At 36.8% G+C, this 19,193-nt stretch overlaps 1 protein-coding gene across 8 annotated transcripts in view; it reads right to left on the reverse strand.

Annotated features, from left to right (window-relative positions):
• KIAA0825 (KIAA0825 ortholog) overlaps positions 1 to 19,193 on the reverse strand; it is a 437,461-nt gene that overhangs the window by 232,093 nt on the left and 186,175 nt on the right. For all 8 annotated transcript variants that reach the window (XM_037801406.1, XM_037801405.1, XM_037801404.1 and 5 more), the window contains one exon: positions 2,328 to 2,552. In XM_037801406.1, the coding sequence (XP_037657334.1) occupies positions 2,328 to 2,552 (225 nt within the window). The remainder of the gene's footprint in view (positions 1 to 2,327; positions 2,553 to 19,193) is intronic.

Raw genomic sequence — 19,193 nt, forward strand, 5'->3', positions numbered from 1 at the left:
ACATATAGGAAAAGTTTTATTTGTTACCATACAATGAAAGCTAATGAAGGAGTGATGTTGTCACTGCCCATCTTCTCCCACACAAAACTGTAGCACTTTCTCTTGAGCATCTTCGCCGATTGTCCCTAACACAGGACTGGCTTACTCACAGTCCAAAGGAGGGGGCCAGCGACATTTTCATGACAGACATGAAATTTTAGTAAAGTTTAATTTCTTTCTTTCTTTTCACATACCAAAGAACCGTCTGGTATATGCCCTGAGGTGTTTAGGCCTATTTAGAGACATTTATACTAGTCTTCAAGCACTAAGGGGAGCTATCTTCTTTATAGGGTATCCCTGGCCTCCAAAGCAGTGCCTGAACATTGTGAAAGTAAATATAGCACTGAATTATATATTTGAATGTGGTTAAAGCTGTACTGTTAGGTTGTATATATGGTACTAGAATAAGAATGTTTTCAAAATCCATGGAACTGCACAACACAGTGAACCCAAGATAAACCATGGACAATAGTTAATAGTACAGTTATAAAAATGTTCTTCCATCAGTTGTAACAAATGTACCACCCCAATGCAAGGTGTTAATAATAGGGTGGTATAGGGGAATCCTGTATTTTATGCACAATTGTTCTGTAAATCCACAACTTCTTTAAAAAAATAAAAAGGCACTGTCTGGTCTGTAGTAAACATCCATTAAGTAAATATATATTGAATGAATAAAGGAATGAACAAATGACTTAATGTCTAGCATGTAAATAGTATTTCTTTTGTATACTATTAGTGAATAAACAGTTGAGAAGTACTAGTCTAAAAGTCTCTGCAGCATTTCAGAAATGAAGGATGCTTCAGAAATGAAGACCAATGGCTTTCTCCAATTGTCATAGCCACCTGAATATAAAACATGCTTTATAAAGCCATTTTCTTCCACCTCTTTCTTTCATATACTCATGTGGCCTGGTACCCCTTTGTTGCACCCCTGGTACCCCTTTGTATGTTTTACTTCTTCCATGAATGATATTATTTAGTAAGGAAAACCCCCAAAACTGGTATCTATAAACAGTTTTTGGAACCACAGCTCTTTCAAATGTTAGGAGGAATTCCAAAATGTTTGAAGAAAGCAAAATTGTTCATGAGTAGAAACATTTGAAAGCCACAAGCAAAACTGTGCTACATGTGTAACATCATATGTTAATTATAGATCATGCCTCCTAAATTGCTCAAAAATGTATGAAACATCTAAAAGCTAAAATGAAGGAGAAATGGCAGGTCTTAGACAAGGAAGAACTTAAGTAATGAAAAGCTGACATTTTCCAATTTCAATTAAATGGCTTTACTAGATTCAAAGGCAGTTTAATAGGACTTGGACAGAATTAAGGCACTACTATGAAAGGTCACAGATAGATAATTGATTTGAGTTTTTAATATAAGGTCACTGGATAAGAGCCACATTATTCAGGATCTCCATGGAGAAGACTGAAAGAAAGGCTAGTCCCTTCAATTGACTTTAGTGGTTTAGTGGGTTTCGTGTTGGAACGCTTCCTTGGAGTTAGTGAAAAAAAAATCTTCTTTAAAGATGAATATAAAAGGAGAAAGTTTTATTTTAAAGATCCTAAAGAAGATTCATGAATACAGATGCATAATATATATTCAAAGGGGTCTTGTGAAATTCTGGGAAAGGAAGAACATGTAGGTAGGAAAAAAAACATTTGAGAGGATTTGATTAATAAGATAAATGAATAATGTGGATAACTGATGATTCTTAAATATACCCGGTAGATGCACTGCCCTGAATAGGAACAACGCACTAAATTCAGAACCATAGGTATTGGGGAAAAAAATCTCTGTCAGAAAAATAGATGTAGTTACTAAATGGGGTGCTATTTTTTACCTAAAAGCTGTACATGTAGCTGTGTTAATAAGGGAAAAGAAAGTTATAATTGGTGAATGCAGGGAGAAAACTTACAGGAAAGAATAATTAAACAATATCAGAGCTATCTTCTTGAGAGCTTGAATTTTAGATTACTCAATAGATTTAAAGGAATTTAGTTGAAATCACGTGACTACTTTGTGAAGGCTATCATGAACACAAAATGCCAATAAAAATTCTGAACTGGTGGTTACATAAGGAAGAGAACAATGAGTTATTTAATTGCCAGTTTCCTTGATTATGGGGTTCACAGTAAAGAAAACTAAGGATCTCAAATATATTTGGTGGAAAGAAGATTAATATAGTTTCTCAATCTTAAAATTTTTAGAATTTTACTTGACCACATATTCTAGAAAAATTCTTCCTCAGGGGTGTTTTCTTAAAGAAAAACAAATGTCCTTACCTTTGCTTGATTCTTTCCTTCTGGTGTCTTTTGGAATATATTTCCATTCTTTTGGAATGCTCTTAAGCAAACATTCAGGAACATTGTGCTTACTTAGCTTTGTCTCGCAGTTTTTCCCATAGCTCAACACAGATGTTATCTGCTGTACAATGTCCTTGACAGCATCCATCAGTGCCAATCTCAAGCATCGGATGACTTCCAGCTCCAACTTGGTGCACGCTAAGGCTTTAAAATCAGAAGGTGTATTATGGAAGGCAGAATCTGGCAATCATTTGGGTCTGATTTGATTCGCAATTCAGTTTCAAGATAACTAGTTACAGCTATGAGAAAATAGAGCTGCTTTTAACCCCAAATTCATATGATTGATAAGCAGCCAATGAACATTTGAAAAAAAATTTCTTCTTCTTACTAATCAAAAGAATGGCAAAATAACAATATTTGCTGAAAACTGGGTAGTTTCAGACTCTGCTGGAGGGAATATGAATTATATTATCTTTTTAGATGGCAATTTAGCAATAACATCAGAAGCTGTAAGATTTTACTTACCTATTGACTCATTTATTCCTTCTCTAGAACTTTACCATAAGGAATTAAATATGATTATGCAAAAGGTATAAAGAAAAATTGGAATCAACCTAAGTGTTCAATAGTAGGTGATTTGTTTAGCTATGGTATATCTGTCTAAACAATAAAGCCATATACTGTTTAGTGAGGAAAAAAAGCAGATTATAAAGGAATATGACAGCATACTAATTTTTTTTTTTTTTTAATCATCATTTTATTGAGATATATTCACATACCACGCAGTCATACAAAACAAATTGTACTTTCGATTGTTTACAGTACCATTACATAGTTGTACATTCATCACCTAAATCAATCCCTGACACCTTCATTAGCACACACACAAAAATAACAAGAATAATAATTAGAGTGAAAAAGAGCAATTGAAGTAAAAAAGAACACTGGGTACCTTTGTCTGTTTGTTTCCTTCCCCTACTTTTCTACACATCCATCCATAAACTAGACAAAGTGGTGTTTGGTCCTTATGGCTTTCCCAATCCCATTGTCACCCCTCATAAGCTACATTTTTATACAACTGTCTTCGAGATTCATGGGTTCTGGGTTGTAGTTTGATAGTTTCAGGTATCCACCACCAGCTACCCCAATTCTTTAGAACCTAAAAAGGGTTGTCTAAAGTGTGCATAAGAGTGCCCACCAGAGTGACCTCTCGGCTCCTTTTGGAATCTCTCTGCCACTGAAGCTTATTTCATTTCCTTTCACATCCCCCTTTTGGTCAAGAAGATGTTCTCCGTCCCACGGTGCCAGGTCTACATTCCTCCCTGGGAGTCATATTCCACGTTGCCAGGGAGATTCACTTCCCTGGGTGTCTGATCCCACGTAGGGGGGAGGGCAGTGATTTCACCTTTCAAGTTGGCTTAGCCAGAGAGAGAGGGCCACATCTGAGCAACAAAGAGGCATTCAGGAGGAGACTCTTAGGCACAAATACAGGGAGGCCTAGCCTCTCCTTTGCAGCAACCGTCTTCCCAAGGGTAAAACTTATGGTGGAGGGCTCAACCCATCAAACCACCAGTCCCCTATGTCTGTGGTCATGTTAGCAACCATGGAGGTGGGGTAGGCGAATACCCCTGCATTCTCCACAGGCTCCTCAAGGGGGCACTACATCTTTTTTTTTTTTTTTTTTTTTTTCCCTTGTTTGTCTTTTTTCTTTTTTTTTTTTTTTTTTTAACTTTCCCTTCTTTTTTCAAATCACCTGTATGAAAAAAAAAGTTAAAAAGAAAACAAACATACAATAAAAGAGCATTTCAAAGAGACCATAGCAAGGGAGTAAGAAAAAGACAACTAACCTAAGATAACTGCTTAACTTCCAACATGTTCCTACTTTACCCCAAGAAAGTTACATAATATAGCAACATTTCAGTGAACTTGTTCCTACTACAACCATCAGAAATTAACAGACCATAGTCATTTCTGGGCATCCCCAGAACGTTAAATAGCTTATCTGTTCTTCTTGGATTATTGTTCCCCCTTCCTTAATTGCTCTCTACTGCTAGTTCCCCTACATTCTACATTATAAACCATTTGTTTTACATTTTTCAAAGTTCACATTAGTGGTAGCATATAATATTTCTCTTTTTGTGCCTGGCTTATTTCGCTCAGCATTATGTCTTCAAGGTTCATCCATGTTGTCATATGTTTCACGAGATCGTTCCTTCTTACTGCCGCGTAGTATTCCATCGTGTGTATATACCACATTTTATTTATCCACTCATCTGTTGAAGGACATTTGGGTTGTTTCCATCTCTTGGCAATTGTGAATAATGCTGCTATGAACATTGGCGTGCAGATATCTGTTCGTGTCACTGCTTTCCGATCTTCCGGGTATATACCGAGGAGTGCAATCGCTGGATCGAATGGTAGCTCTATATCTAGTTTTCTAAGGAACTGCCAGACTGACTTCCAGAGTGGCTGAACCATTATACAGTCCCACCAACAATGAATAAGAGTTCCAATTTCTCCACATCCCCTCCAGCATTTGTAGTTTCCTGTTTGTTTAATGGCAGCCATTCTAACCGGTGTTAGATGGTATCTCATTGTGGTCTTAATTTGCATCTCTCTAATAGCTAGTGAAGCTGAACATTTTTTCATGTGTTTCTTGGTCATTTGTATTTCCTCTTCAGAGAACTGTCTTTTCATATCTTTTGCCCATTTTATAATTGGGCTGTCTGTACTATTGTCATTGAGTTGTAGGATTTCTTTGTATATGCAAGATATCAGTCTTTTGTCAGATACATGGTTTCCAAAAATTTTTTCCCATTGAGTTGGCTGCCTCTTTACCTTTTTGAGAAATTCCTTTGAGGTGCAGAAACTTCTAAGCTTGAGGAGTTCCCATTTATCTATTTTCTCTTTTGTTGCTTGTGCTTTGGGTGTAAAGTCTAGGAAGTGGCCTCCTAATACAAGGTCTTGAAGATGTTTTCCTACATTATCTTCTAGGAGTTTTATGGTACTTTCTTTTATATTGAGATCTTTGGTCCATTTTGAGTTAATTTTTGTGTAGGGGGTGAGGTAGGGGTCCTCTTTCATTCTTTTGGATATGGATATCCAACTCTCCCAGCCCCATTTGTTGAAAAGACCATTATGGCTCAGTTCGGTGACTTTGGGGGCCTTATCAAAGATCAGTCGGCCATAGATCTGAGGGTCTATCTCTGAATTCTCAATTCGATTCCATTGATCTATATGTCTATCTTTGTGCCAGTACCATGCTGTTTTGGCAACTGTGGCTTTATAATAAGCTTCAAAGTCAGGGAGTGTAAGTCCTCCCACTTGGTTTTTCTTTTTTAGAGTGTCTTTAGCAATTCGAGGCATCTTCCCTTTCCAAATAAATTTGATAACTAGCTTTTCCAAGTCTGCAAAGTAGGTTGTTGGAATTTTGATTGGGATTGCATTGAATCTGTAGATGAGTTTGGGTAGAATTGACATCTTAATGACATTTAGCCTTCCTATCCATGAACATGGAATATTTTTCCATCTTTTAAGGTCCCCTTCTATTTCTTTTAGTAGAGTTATGTAGTTTTCTTTGTATAGGTCTTTTACATCTTTGGTTAAGTTGATTCCTAGGTACTTGATTTTTTTAGTTGCTATTGAAAATGGTATCTTTTTCTTGAATGTCTCTTCAGTTTGTTCATTTCTAGCATATAGAAACATTACTGACTTAAGTGCATTAATCTTGTATCCCGCTACTTTGCTAAATTTGTTTATTAGCTCTAGTAGGTGTATCGTTGATTTCTCAGGGTTTTCTAGATATAAGATCATATCATCTGCAAACAATGACAGTTTTACTTCTTCTTTTCCAATTTGGATGCCTTTTATTTCTTTGTCTTGCCGGATTGCCCTGGCTAGCACTTCCAGCACAATGTTGAATAACAGTGGTGACAGCGGGCATCCTTGTCTTGTTCCTGATCTTAGAGGGAAGGCTTTCATTCTCTCACCATTGAGTACTATGCTGGCTGTGGGTTTTTCATATATGCTCTTTATCATGTTGAGGAAGTTTCCTTCAATTCCTACCTTTTGAAGTGTTTTTATCAAAAAGGGATGTTGGATTTTGTCAAATGCTTTTTCAGCATCTATTGAGATGATCAATTGATTTTTCCCTTTCGAGTTTTTAATGTGTTGTAATACATTGATTGTTTTTCTGATGTTGAACCATCCTTGCATGCCTGGAATGAACCCCACTTGGTCATGGTGTATGATTTTTTTAATGTGTCTTTGGATTCGATTTGCAAGTATTTTGTTGAGGATTTTTGCATCTATATTCATTAGGGAGATTGGCCGGTAGTTTTCCTTTTTTGTAGCATCTTTGCCTGGTTTTGGTATTAGATTGATGTTAGCTTCAGAAAATGAGTTAGGTAGTGTTCCCTTTTCTTCAATGTTTTGAAAGAGTTTGAGTAAGATTGGTGTCAGTTCTTTCTGGAAAGTTTGGTAGAATTCCCCTGTGAAGCCATCTGGCCCTGGGCATTTATTTGTGGGAAGATTTTTGATGACTGATTGGATCTCTTTGCTTGTGATGGGTTGGTTGAGGTCTTCTATTTCTTCTCTGGTCAGTCTAGGTTGTTCATATGTTTCCAGGAAATTGTCCATTTCTTCTACATTATCCAGTTTGTTGCCATACAGTTGTTCATAATATCCTCTTATAATTATTTTAATTTCTTCAGGATCTGCAGTTATGTCACCTTTTTCATTCATTATTTTGTTTATATGGGTCTTCTCTCTTTTTGATTTTGTCAGTCTAGCTAGGGGCTTGTCAATCTTGTTGATCTTCTCAAAGAACCAACTTTTGGTGATATTTATCCTTTCTATTGTTTTTTTGTTCTCTATGTCATTTATTTCTGCTTTAATCCTTGTTATTTCTTTTCTTCTACTTGGTTTAGGATTGGTTTGCTGTTCCTTTTCTAGCTTCTTCAGTTGATCCATTAGTTCTTTGATTTTGGCTCTTTCTTCCTTTTTAATATATGCGTTTAGTGCTATAAATTTCCCCCTTAGCACTGCTTTTGCTGCATCCCATAGGTTTTGGTATGTTGTGTTCTCATTTTCATTCGTCTCTATATATTTAGCAATTTCTCTTGCTATTTCTTCTTTAACCCACTGATTGTTTAGGAGTGTGTTGTTTAACCTCCAGGTATTTGTGAATTTTCTAAGTCTCTGATGGTTATTGACTTCTAATTGTATTCCATTGTGGTCAGAGAATGTGCTTTGAATACTTTCAATCTTTTTAAATTTATTGAGGCTTGTTTTATGTCCCAGCATATGATCTATTCTGGAGAAAGTTCCGTGAGCACTAGAAAAGTATGTGTATCCTGGTGATTTGGGATGTAATGTCCTGTAGATGTCTGTTAAATCTAATTCATTTATCAGATTGTTTAAGTTCTCAATTTCCTTATTGGTCTTCTGTCTGGTTGATCTATCTATAGGAGAGAGTGATGTGTTGAAGTCTCCCACAATTATTGTGGAAACATCAATTGCTTCCTTTAGTTTTGCCAATGTTTCTCTCATGTATTTTGTGGCACCTTGATTGGGTGCATAGACATTTATGATTGTTATTTCTTCTTGCTGAATTGCCCCTTTTATTAGTATGTAGTGGCCTTCTTTGTCTCTCAAAACATCCCTGCATTTGAAGTCTATTTTATCTGAGATTAATATTGCTACACCTGCTTTCTTTTGGCTGTAGCTTGCATGAAATATTTTTTTCCATCCTTTCACTTTCAATTTCTTTGTGTCCCTGTGTCTAAGATGAGTCTCTTGTATGCAACATATTGATGGTTCATTTTTTTTGATCCATTCTGCGAATCTATATCTTTTAATTGGGGAGTTTAATCCATTTACATTCAACGTTAAAACCGTGAAGGCATTTCTTGAATCGGCCATCTTATCCTTTGGATTATGTTTGCCATATTTTTCCCTCTCTCTATTAATATCCTTTATTGTACCCATACCGAATCTCTTTAGTACTGAACCTTTCTCCAAGTCTCTCTGTCCTGTCTTTGTTTCTCTGTCTGTAGGGCTCCCTTTAGTATCTCCAGTAGGGCAGGTCTCTTGTTAGCAAATTCTCTCAGCATTTCTTTGTCTGTGAAAAATTTAAGCTCTCCCTCAAATTTGAAGGAGAGCTTTGCTGGATAAAGTATTCTTGGCTGGAAATTCCTCTCTCTCAGAATTTTAAATATATCGTGCCACTGCCTTCTCGCCTCCATGGTGGCTGCTGAGTAGTCACTACTTAGTCTTATGCTGTTTCCTTTGTATGTGGTGAATTGCTTTTCTCTTGCTGCTTTCAGAACTTGCTCCTTCTCTTCTATGTTTGACAGTGTGATCAGTATATGTCTCGGAGTGGGTTTTTTTGGATTTATTCTATTTGGAGTTCGCTGAGCATTTATGATTTGTGTATTTATGTTGTTTAGAAGATTTGGGAAGTTTTCCCCAACAATTTCTTTGAATACTCTTCCTAGACCTTTACCCTTTTCTTCCCCTTCTGGGACACCAATGAGTCTTATATTCGGACGCTTCATATTATCTATCATATCCCTGAGGTCCATTTCGAGTTTTTCAATTTTTTTCCCCATTCTTTCTTTTATGCTTTCATTTTCCATTCTGTCATCTTCCAGGTCACTGATTCGTTGTTCAACTTCCTCTAGTCTTGTACTATGAGTGTCCAGAATCTTTTTAATTTGGTCAACAGTTTCTTTAATTTCCATAAGATCATCCATTTTTTTATTTAGTCTTGCAATGTCTTCTTTATGCTCTTCTAGGGTCTTCTTGATTTCCTTCATATCCCGTACTAGGGTCTCATTGTTCATCTTTAGTTCTTTGAGTAGCTGCTCTAGGTGTGTCTCTTCTGGTCTTTTGATTTGGGTGCTTGGGCTTGGGTTATCCATATCGTCTGGTTTTTTCATATGCTTTATAATTTTCTGTTGTTTTTGGCCTCGTGGCATTTGCTGTCCTTGATAGGGTTCTTTTAGGGTTTGTAGACCAGTTGAAGTCCTTATCTCTAATTTATCAGATCTACAGCTTCGTGGAGTACACTTTCTCTAACTAACCAGCAGGTGGCGTCCACGAGCCACCTGTTCTCCACAAGCCAGATCTCCCCTGCTTAGCCTTTTTGGTGAGTGGGGGAGTGAGTCTTGTGGGGCCCAATTGGTGTCCCAAGCTTGCGTGTGTAGTTGGTGTTGCCTGCCCTGTATGTGGGGCGTGTTTCTGGGCAGTCGGGGAGGGGGGGTGGCCCTAACAATCAAATCTCCCTGATGATCCTAGAGTTTTAAAGCTACTGCAATAGTCTAATCCTTCAGTTCAGTCCTGCCACAGTTTGTCTCTGCCACTGACCCACAAGTCTTTGGTATTGGCGTATGGCTCCTGAGACTTGCAAGTGGGCCCCTCTTCCAGGCTGTGCACCCCGGGTCCTCTGTTGAGGGATGACTGTGCTATGTCACAGGTGGTGCCGTCCCCCCAGGGCAGTTCTGGGCTGCTGGGCTGTGTTGGGAGGCTTCCAGTCTGCTCAAATGATGGCTGAATGGGGCTCTGTTAATTCACACTGCTCCCCCTTCCCAGCTCTGGGACATTCAGCTGAGGTTGCAGGGAAGGCTAATGTCCACGCCCAGTTTTGTGGTGTGTGCCTGTTATTTGAAGCACTTCCGTCACACTGGGTTGTCTGGGGCAGCTCTGGGCTATGGGGCTGGCGATGGGCAGGAGTGTTTCCTGTCCACCAGGATGGTGGCTGTGAGCGGACACCCCCCTTTTCTTGGGAAGTTGTGTTGTTTAGTGAATTTTCTCAGCCACTGGATTATTGCCTTTTGTCTCAGAGCTCTCTTAGTTCTGCTCTTGACTTGACGTGCCCAAATTTCAATTCTTTGAAGCTTTCTGTATTGAGCTTCTTAGAGTAATTGTTTTACAAAAAGCAAAAAGGATTTAAAAAAAAAAAAAGGATTTAAAAAAAAAACAAAAAAAACAAAAAAACGGCCCTCCTCAGAGATCTAATGGGTTATTGAAATGCTAATAGACAAAGCAACCAGGGCCATTAAGGAAAGGTGCCCAGGGCAGAGAGATCAGCCTTGCTTCGGGATTTGCATATGCGCCTCAAGGCCTGATCTCCGCCCTTCCCCTTTCTGTGTTCACCAGAACTCCAAAAATCCTCTGCTTTTACTTTGGAGCTTCTCGTGTTGTTTTCCTTCTATGCCCGTCTCCTCTCTGCTGGGCTGGCTGCTCTCAGAGTCTCTGGTGTCTGGCCTCAGTCTATCTATGGTTGGAGTTTGAATCAGTAGAATGAGTTTCCGATGAGAGCAGCCACTGCAATTCTCCCTTCTCCTTCCTGGAGCTGACAGCCCCTCCTCCCCCGGGACTGAGCCTGGCAGGGAGGGGCGCGGGTCCCCTGGCCGCAAAAACTTACAGATTTCGCTGATCTCAGCAGTTCCACGTTTTCATGAGTGTTGTATGAAGTATGCCCAAAGACAGATTGCTCTGTGGTGTCCAGTCCACGCAGTTCCTGGCTTTTTACCTACTTTCCTGGAGGAGTAACTAAAACATACAGCTCACCAGTCTGCCATCTTGCCCCGCCTCCGACAGCATACTAATTTTATTTAAAAATATCTACCTACACACATTCACGTACACATAACAGAATAAAAGAATGTTACTGTGTAGTGTTAATGATGGTTGTCAATGGCTGATGGATTTCAGGTGATTTTTCTCTTCCTTTCCATCCTCTGCTTTTATTTTCCTTCCTTCCTTTTTCTCCTTTCTTTCCTCCCTCCCTCCCTCCTTTCCTTCCTTCCTTCCTTCCTTCCCCCCTCCTGCTTCTCTCCTCCCTCCCTTCCTCCCATCATTCTGATTTTATGTATTATCCACAATAAATATGTTTTATGTGATAAATTAAATAAAAGATTTTGTGTTTTTTAAAATCATATGAATAGAAAGTTCAGAGGTTGTCACTCCAACACAGAAAAGCACAACTCTAATCAATACAAAAAAAAACACCAATGTGTTTTTTTCTTTCAAATTTCCAAGTGATATTTCTTAAATGATAAAGATCTTGGTAATAATCAATAATCAAGTATTGAAAGTTTAATTTTTTTAACATAGTGCCATGATTAGTTAGGAAAGCTGTTGTTCAGCTTGAGAATGGTGGAGATAAACTGTCTCTTTAATCATCTTTTAAGACTTGAATTAATAAGGGCATAAATAAGCCTTCTTCCTGTATCAAAAATCAATATTCATTTTAGTTGAATTCATTGGAGTTATAGATTAAAAAAACTCAAGTATCTGAAAATTCTAGAAAGCAAGAAATCCCTCTATTTCTTATCATTAAAAGGATATGTTTAATCCTCTAAAAATAATATCAAGATATTGAAAATGATAGAGAAAATAAGACTTCCCTCAAAGAATTATTTAAAGATTAAATGAATTAACTTATGTCAAGTGTTTGGAACAGTACCTGGCATAAAGTAAGTGCTATGTGAGTATTAGCTATTATTATTATTAACTAAGATAAGAGTTTCCTGGGAAAATTACAATGTTACAGTGGAGGGCTGGCCAATGTTCACTGATACAGGGTTCTGAAACATCCTGAGCACTGGATACTATAGGCAAGATTAAGCAGTATCTACAGATAAGTTAAGGTAGGGACATGATACAGATAAAGAAGGACAAAAAGGAGAAATCGGAAGAAGAGGAAATAGGGAAAAGAAAGTAAGTGAATGTACATTTGGTCAAGCAATATATTGTCAGAATATTACCCACAGTTTCTTTATTGGCTAAATGTTAGAGTGGGTCCCTAGGTTGCCAAGACACATAGGATAGAAAGAATATAGTACCAGCCCCAAAGTCCAGATGCTGGTAATTTCAAACTGTTAATTCTTGATTACCAGCATAAAGGAGAGAAGCAAGAGTAAGGATCATTCAAGATGACAATAATTTTTATTAATGATTTTCCCTGTCATGTATAATTTATTTCAACTTTTTGTGTTAAATTAACTGAAACAAAAACAAAGAAACAAAAAATTCAGGTTGAGTCATATAATTTAATGAATCCCTGCATCATTAATTATTTTTCCAATGTTTTTAATCAACATTAAAAATCTGGAAATTTCATTTAATCTAGGATGGGTTCTAGTGTCCTTATCTAGAAAAGGGCAGTAGCTGAACAAGATGATATCTATTGTTTCTTTCAGTTTTGACTTTCCGTGATTCTATTTAAGACTTCTAAGAAGAGAAGAACAAATATTTCACAACCGAGTATATACAAAATCAATAAGTGCGTCACTCTACTACTTTCTTTCACAGTAATTAGGAGCCTTTAGCAAGAAGCTGAATGATGGTTCAATGACAAGAACAAGCTTTAGGTCACCAGCCACAATTATATGAATGATATAAACCAAATGAATATATAGTTTCTGTATGTTGGCATTTTGGTTAAGACACTAATTGTTATCAATTTTTCCTGCAGTACAATCTTTTAAAGTGTGGCAAAACAGATTGTGGAAAAACTTACAAAAAGGAACCTCATTGCTTTTATTTTAAGATTTCTATAATTTAGAAGAATCAGAAGATAATTTGGTGAGAGTTTTATAGGCTAGCTTTAAGAAAATACGTGCAATGAAAAATAACCTCATTTAGCTTCATAAAATCAATAGAAATTTATATCTGAATGTGTTTCTAAAGAAAAGGACTTGATTTAAATAATTATTCCACTAACATACTGATTAAACAGGAGACACAGAAATGAGGTTTTCTGATAAATTTTAAGTAGCTAAAGGGTCAAAAATAACCACACATCAGTTAAAAATCTCTGAAAATACATTAGCATACTTTCTTGCCTTAGAAAATTAAAGTTTCTTTGGTGCTTCAAAATTTTAGATGATAGAAATAAAAAGAAATTAAAGCTGGACAGTATCTGTTGAATTCTTTCATTTTTCAGATAAGGAAACTGAAAGACCAAATGTCTTTTCAAGTGATGAACCAGACTGTAAGTAGCAAGGTAAGAAAGCCTTTTTCTTCTTGACCAGTTCAACTAGTGGGACAACTAGGTGTGGACTGTGAGTGCCTTAGAGCTCTCATAATATCCGTACTTCTAGCCACTCCTAAAGACACACATTCTAAGTTAAAACTCAGTGTCAAACTTCCTAGAGTCCCCTTTCCATGTTTCTTGCCATGTTTAAACCCTCTTTTATAAAAATGCTGGAGATGGCACTAAGGCCAATCCTCTTTCTACTGCAACTGCTCTCCAATACCCTAAATTGGAGGAAACTTGACAAACAGAATTCTCCATTTTCCATGTGGCAATATTTGAATGACCCAAGTCCCCAATATTTCTGGTATTAGATTCAAACTGCTTAAAATCAAAGAATTAGAAAGGCATTAATTTAATGAAGGCAGTGCTCTCCCTGAGCAGGCTTTAAAAACAGGCAAGTATGGAGACATATTCCCAAAATGGCAGAGTAAGAACCTCAGAAAATCTGCTTCTTCATAAAAACAATGACATCATTGACCAAAATGAACAAACAAAAACAAAAACAAAAACAAACAAACAAAAAACTGCGAAAATGAACTTTTTCAGAACTCTGCACATTAACCGAAGGCTTACAACAATCCAAGGAGCATTTATCCAAGAAAAATGGCTGAATCTTGGTAGGAAAAATTAGCTTCATGGCATTTTAACTTGCCCTAGTCCTATCCTCTTCTTCCCACTTCTGTAGTAGTCCTGAAAACCAGCAGCCTTAGAACCATGGTGGCTGTGAAAGCCAGCAGCCTAGTGGAAGAAGCAGAATGGGTTTTGACTCATCCCCAAACCCCATGCTCAGAGAACTGTCACTCTTTGACCTATCTGTAAGCTTACTGGAAAGGCACCATTCAGAGGGCTTATCTTTTTTTTTCACATGACTTAGAGTTCACTCATTGAGGAAAGCCCTATCCCTGGGGTGTTTGTTGCAAACAATCAGTGGCAATTGTTTAACTTTGCAACTTCCTGAGGTTTGGGGTAAACCAAAGGCTAGGCAAACAACTAAAAAGGAAAATCTGGGGAATGAGATGTCCACAGAGGACAGGGATTTTGAGTAACTCTGATATATTCCTGGGGATCTAGAAAGCCACACACATATGCAGGACTGTGCATGTGCCCACAGAAGATCTGAGAAGACCCTTATCTCTCATGTCTGGCCAATCCTGAGGATCTGCCTAAGAAAGAGTTGTAAACTGCTGGAGCATTGAAGGTGTACACCAACACACACACACACACACACACACACACACACACACACACACACAGAGTCCTTAGGAAAAGGTGAGAGGTTTATTGGTCCAAGGCATTTAAGTAAACCTCTGTCAAATTATTCACTCATTGCTAAGTTAATAAAGCAGAGACTTCAGTGGCTGCACACCAGAGAGAATATAGGCTTTACAGATAAGTCCATTAAAGTCACTAAGCAAACAAACAAACAAAAAACAGCAGCAACAACAACAAAGAGCAGTAACAACAAAATCTGAGTAGGGAGGAATTTTATTTATAGTGTTGCCATATTATATTATCTAAAATATCCAGTTTTCAATACAAAAATTTAAAAAGATAGGCAATAACAAGCATTGGCAAGGTTGTGGAGAAATTGGAACCCTCATATATTGCTGGTAGGATTTTAAATGGTGTATCAATTTTGGAAAACAGTTTGGCAGTTTCTCAAAATGTTAAGGATAGAGTTATCATATGACCCAGCAGTTCCTCTCCTAGGCATTCACCCAAAATAAATGAAAAAATATGTCCACACAAAAACTTGTAGAAGAATGTTCACAGCAGCATTGCTCATAATAGCAAAAAGGTATAAATAACCCTCATTCATCATCTGATGAATGAATAAATAAAATAGTTATATTCCTGCAATGGAATATTATTTGGTGATAAAAAGGAATAAAGTACTGATACATGCTATAGCATGGATGGACTTCAAAATATTATGCTAAGTGAAAGAAGTCAGTCACAAAGGACTATATATTGTATGATTCCATTTATGTGAAATTTCTAGAATAGGCAAATCTGTAGAGACAGAAATTAGATTAGTGGTTGTCAGGGGTTGGGGAATGATTGCTGAAAAAGAACAAACTAAGCCCAAAGTGAACAAAAGGAAGGAAATAACAAAGATTAGAGGGGAGATAAATGAAACAGCAAATTTGAAAAACAATGGAAAGAATCAACAAAACCAAAAGTTGCTTCTTTGAAAAGATCAATAAAATTGACAAACCTTTAGCTAGCCTGAAAAAGAAAAAAATGAGAAAGAATACAAATAATAAAAATCAGAAATGAAAGCGGGGACATAATTACCAATCCCAAAATGGGCAAATCCTAGAAACACAAAGTTACTTACAATGACTCAGGAAGAAATAAAAGATCTCAACAGACAATAACAAGTAAAGAGATTGAATCAGTCATCAAAAAATCTCCCAAAAAAGAAAACCCCAGAACCAGATGGCTTCACTGGTGAATTTTACAAACCATTCCGAGAAGAATTAACACCAACTTTGTTCAAGCTCTTTTAAAAAGTTGAAGAGGTGGTAACACATCCTGTGAGGCCAACATAACCCTATCATCAAAGCCAGATAAAGACACCACAATGAAAGAAATTTACAGACCAATATTCCTTATGAATATAGATGCAGAAATCTCCCCCAAAATACTAGCAAACCAAATCCAATAGCACATTAAAAGAATTATACACCATGGTCAACTGGGAATTATCTCAGGTATATGAATGCGGTTCAATATATGAAAATCAATGAGTGTAATACACCACATTAACAAGATGAAGGGAAAAAACACATGATCATGTCAATCAATGCAGAAAAGACATTTGAAAAAACCCGAAATTGTTCTTGTAAAAATATCTAGAAAACTAGGAACCAATGGAAATTTCCTCAACATGTTAAAGGACAAATATGAAAAACCCACAGCCAACATCATATTCAATGATGAAGGACTGAAAATTTTTGCTGTAAGACTGAGAACAAGACAAGGATGCCCACTGTCATCGCTGTCATTCAACATTGTCCTAAAACTTCTATTCAGAGTGGTTATGCAAGAAAAAGAAATAAAAGTTACCCAAATTGGAAAGGAAGAAGGAAAACTTTTACTATTTGCAGATGACATAGTTCCATTATACATGGAAGCAATCAGCGAAATCAGTGAAACCTGGAAGAGAAAGGAGAGACCAATAGATGCTGCCATGTGTCTTGCCATGTAGCAAAGTTGCCAAGGATCATAGGCAGCCAGTCTTTGGGAAGAAAGCATTGCCCTGATGATGCCTTGATTTGGACATTTTCCCAGACTCTACCTGCAAGTGAATAAATTCCATTGTTTTAGCCAAACCCATTTCATGGTATTGCTTTAAGCTGCTGAAGAAACTAAAACAAGACGCCAATTCTATCCAAAGTGATTTCTTGATTCAATTCAATGCCAATCAAAATTCCAACCACCTTCTTTGCAGAAATGGAACAGCCAATCAACAAATTCATACGGAAGGGTTTTGTAAACAGCGAAAACCATCTTGAAGAACAAAATTGCAAGACTCACACTTCCCAATTTTAATACCTATTACAAAGCATGGTACTGGCAAAAGGACAAGCATATATACCAAAGGGTTCAAATTTAGAGTTTAGAAATAAACCATCACATCTATGCCAAATGGAAATTTTGCTAAGAATTGAAAACTTTCTTTCAAAAGCCCGTGAGAGAGTTAACAAGACTGATTCAGAAAACAAAATTAAGGTCAAGGCCATACTGAGGATCCAAATGAACAATACTCGGATATATTACTATAATGCTATCTGGGACATTTTGGACAATATTTTCCAACAAACCTATGTTAGCACTGTCTCAAACTCAGGGGATATGTTAAAGACATTTATCTCTTTTAAAAGAAAAAGAGAGTCAAGGAATAGAGTGACTAAAGAACAGTAGAGGTAGAAGAGTAGAGGTAATTTATGCTTTGATATTTTCATTTGCCCAACTGAAGATTGCTTTGGCCTACTTTGAAGACATAGGCCTGCAATGATTGCTACCAAACCTATTACTTACAGAGTACACTGGTATTTGAAATGCCCACGTTAGGTCCTCAACTTAATTTTTATTTTTTATTTCTACCTTTTGTAATCTTTTTAATGCATATATTCACTCTTGTTTTCCCCACAAGTTTATGTCCATTCTAAGGAGTTACGTGTTGTATTTTTAATTGCAAATTCAGATTGTATATTGCATCCCTGAATTCACATGTTCCAAAAGTAAGTGTCTCAAAACAATTTAGTCTTAATAGGAAATAAAGCAAAAACAAAGAGAAATTACATGGCCTATGAGTCAGGAGAGCTAGTTCCTAGCTCTGATTTTTCAACTGAATCATGGACAAATTTAGGCAAGTCTCTTAACATCACCCACTTCTCTTCAGTAATAAGTTAATGACACTGGCCGTTTCATCCTTGCCTCTCCACCTTAAAATGATCTATGGATAAGATATACTGTAATTATTGACAGTGTGTCAGAAGGAGGAAAACACACTAGGGAAGTTTTAAAATAATGTACTCCAATTGATGTGGATAGGTTAGTTATACTTACTGAAGCATATATCTATTAATGGTAAAATGCAAATATAGTGTGATTATGATTATGTCTCAGCTGTATTTCCTTTAAACCTGCTATATTTTCAAGTTAAACAGAAGTCATAGCAAAAGGCTTAATTTTGTTGTGACTAAGTACATTGTGTTATGTTATTAGGGCTTTTAAGATAACTTTGATTAGTAACAGAAGAAAAGAAAACCTTTTGGAAAGACCAAAATGACCACTAGATCTCACTACTAGGTTCCAGAGAATATTCAAGTTCTAAAAATATTTGTTAATGTTTAAGGAGAAGCAACTGGTACGAAGAACAAGGATGTTTCACCAATTTCTAAGTTCTACCCCTTTGAACCTCCCACCCACCACAACACATACAATTCAGGCTGTATGAATATGTGTAATATCTGTTTCAAGAGACTTGTTAGAATTTGTATGGGGAAGTGGAGAAGGATTTGCTCAATGTATAGATGAGAAAGAAGACAAATTAGGAGCAAGTAGCAGTTTTGCTCTCTCTTGCCAGCAACTGAAGTCCATTGAGTCTGCTAAGTCATTTTCAGTATAGTTTTGTGCTGAGTCAAAATTAGTTCAAATAATTCATAGTTGAAGGATAAATAGTGGTTGAATCATGGGGTCACTGATTCTTCTTTATAATTGTGTGAGAGAACACAGCTCGTACTTTTTAAATAAATAAAACAGCAGAGGGTAGAAGGGTTTTCAAGGTAGTTTCTCTTTCAGCTCGTAATGTCTTTATCAGAAGCTCAATAAGCTTTTAATTCTGTCTTTTAAACTAGAAAACTGTCCCTCCTTTGGGTAGACAGGAAACAAAGAGGGAATACATGGCAACTGGGAAATATGACTTTAAAAGGAGATAATTATTACAAAGTCTTTAAGTAGACAGATGCAGATTTTTAAAACTATAACCAAAAGTTATTGATTTCCAATTTGCAAAGGTAATGCCCAAGAAAAGATGAAACACAATGGCTTGAAAATAATGAAAAGGATATTCAAGAAATATCTGGAAGATAGTTGAAAATCAAGGAAGGATGAAACCCAAGATATGAACCAGTTAGCTTTTTAATATGGAACCTAGGAAATATTTCATGAAATTGTTGGTTCCAAAGCAGTGGAAGAGGAAGCTTATAGGTTGAAAGCCAAATGTAAATGACATAAATCAGTAATTGAGTAACAGGCTAATGATGATGGTCACTGTCTAAGTTTCT

The sequence above is a fragment of the Choloepus didactylus genome, chromosome 13 (assembly GCF_015220235.1).
Source record: "Choloepus didactylus isolate mChoDid1 chromosome 13, mChoDid1.pri, whole genome shotgun sequence".
In the NCBI taxonomy this organism is placed as follows: Eukaryota; Metazoa; Chordata; class Mammalia; order Pilosa; family Megalonychidae; genus Choloepus; species Choloepus didactylus.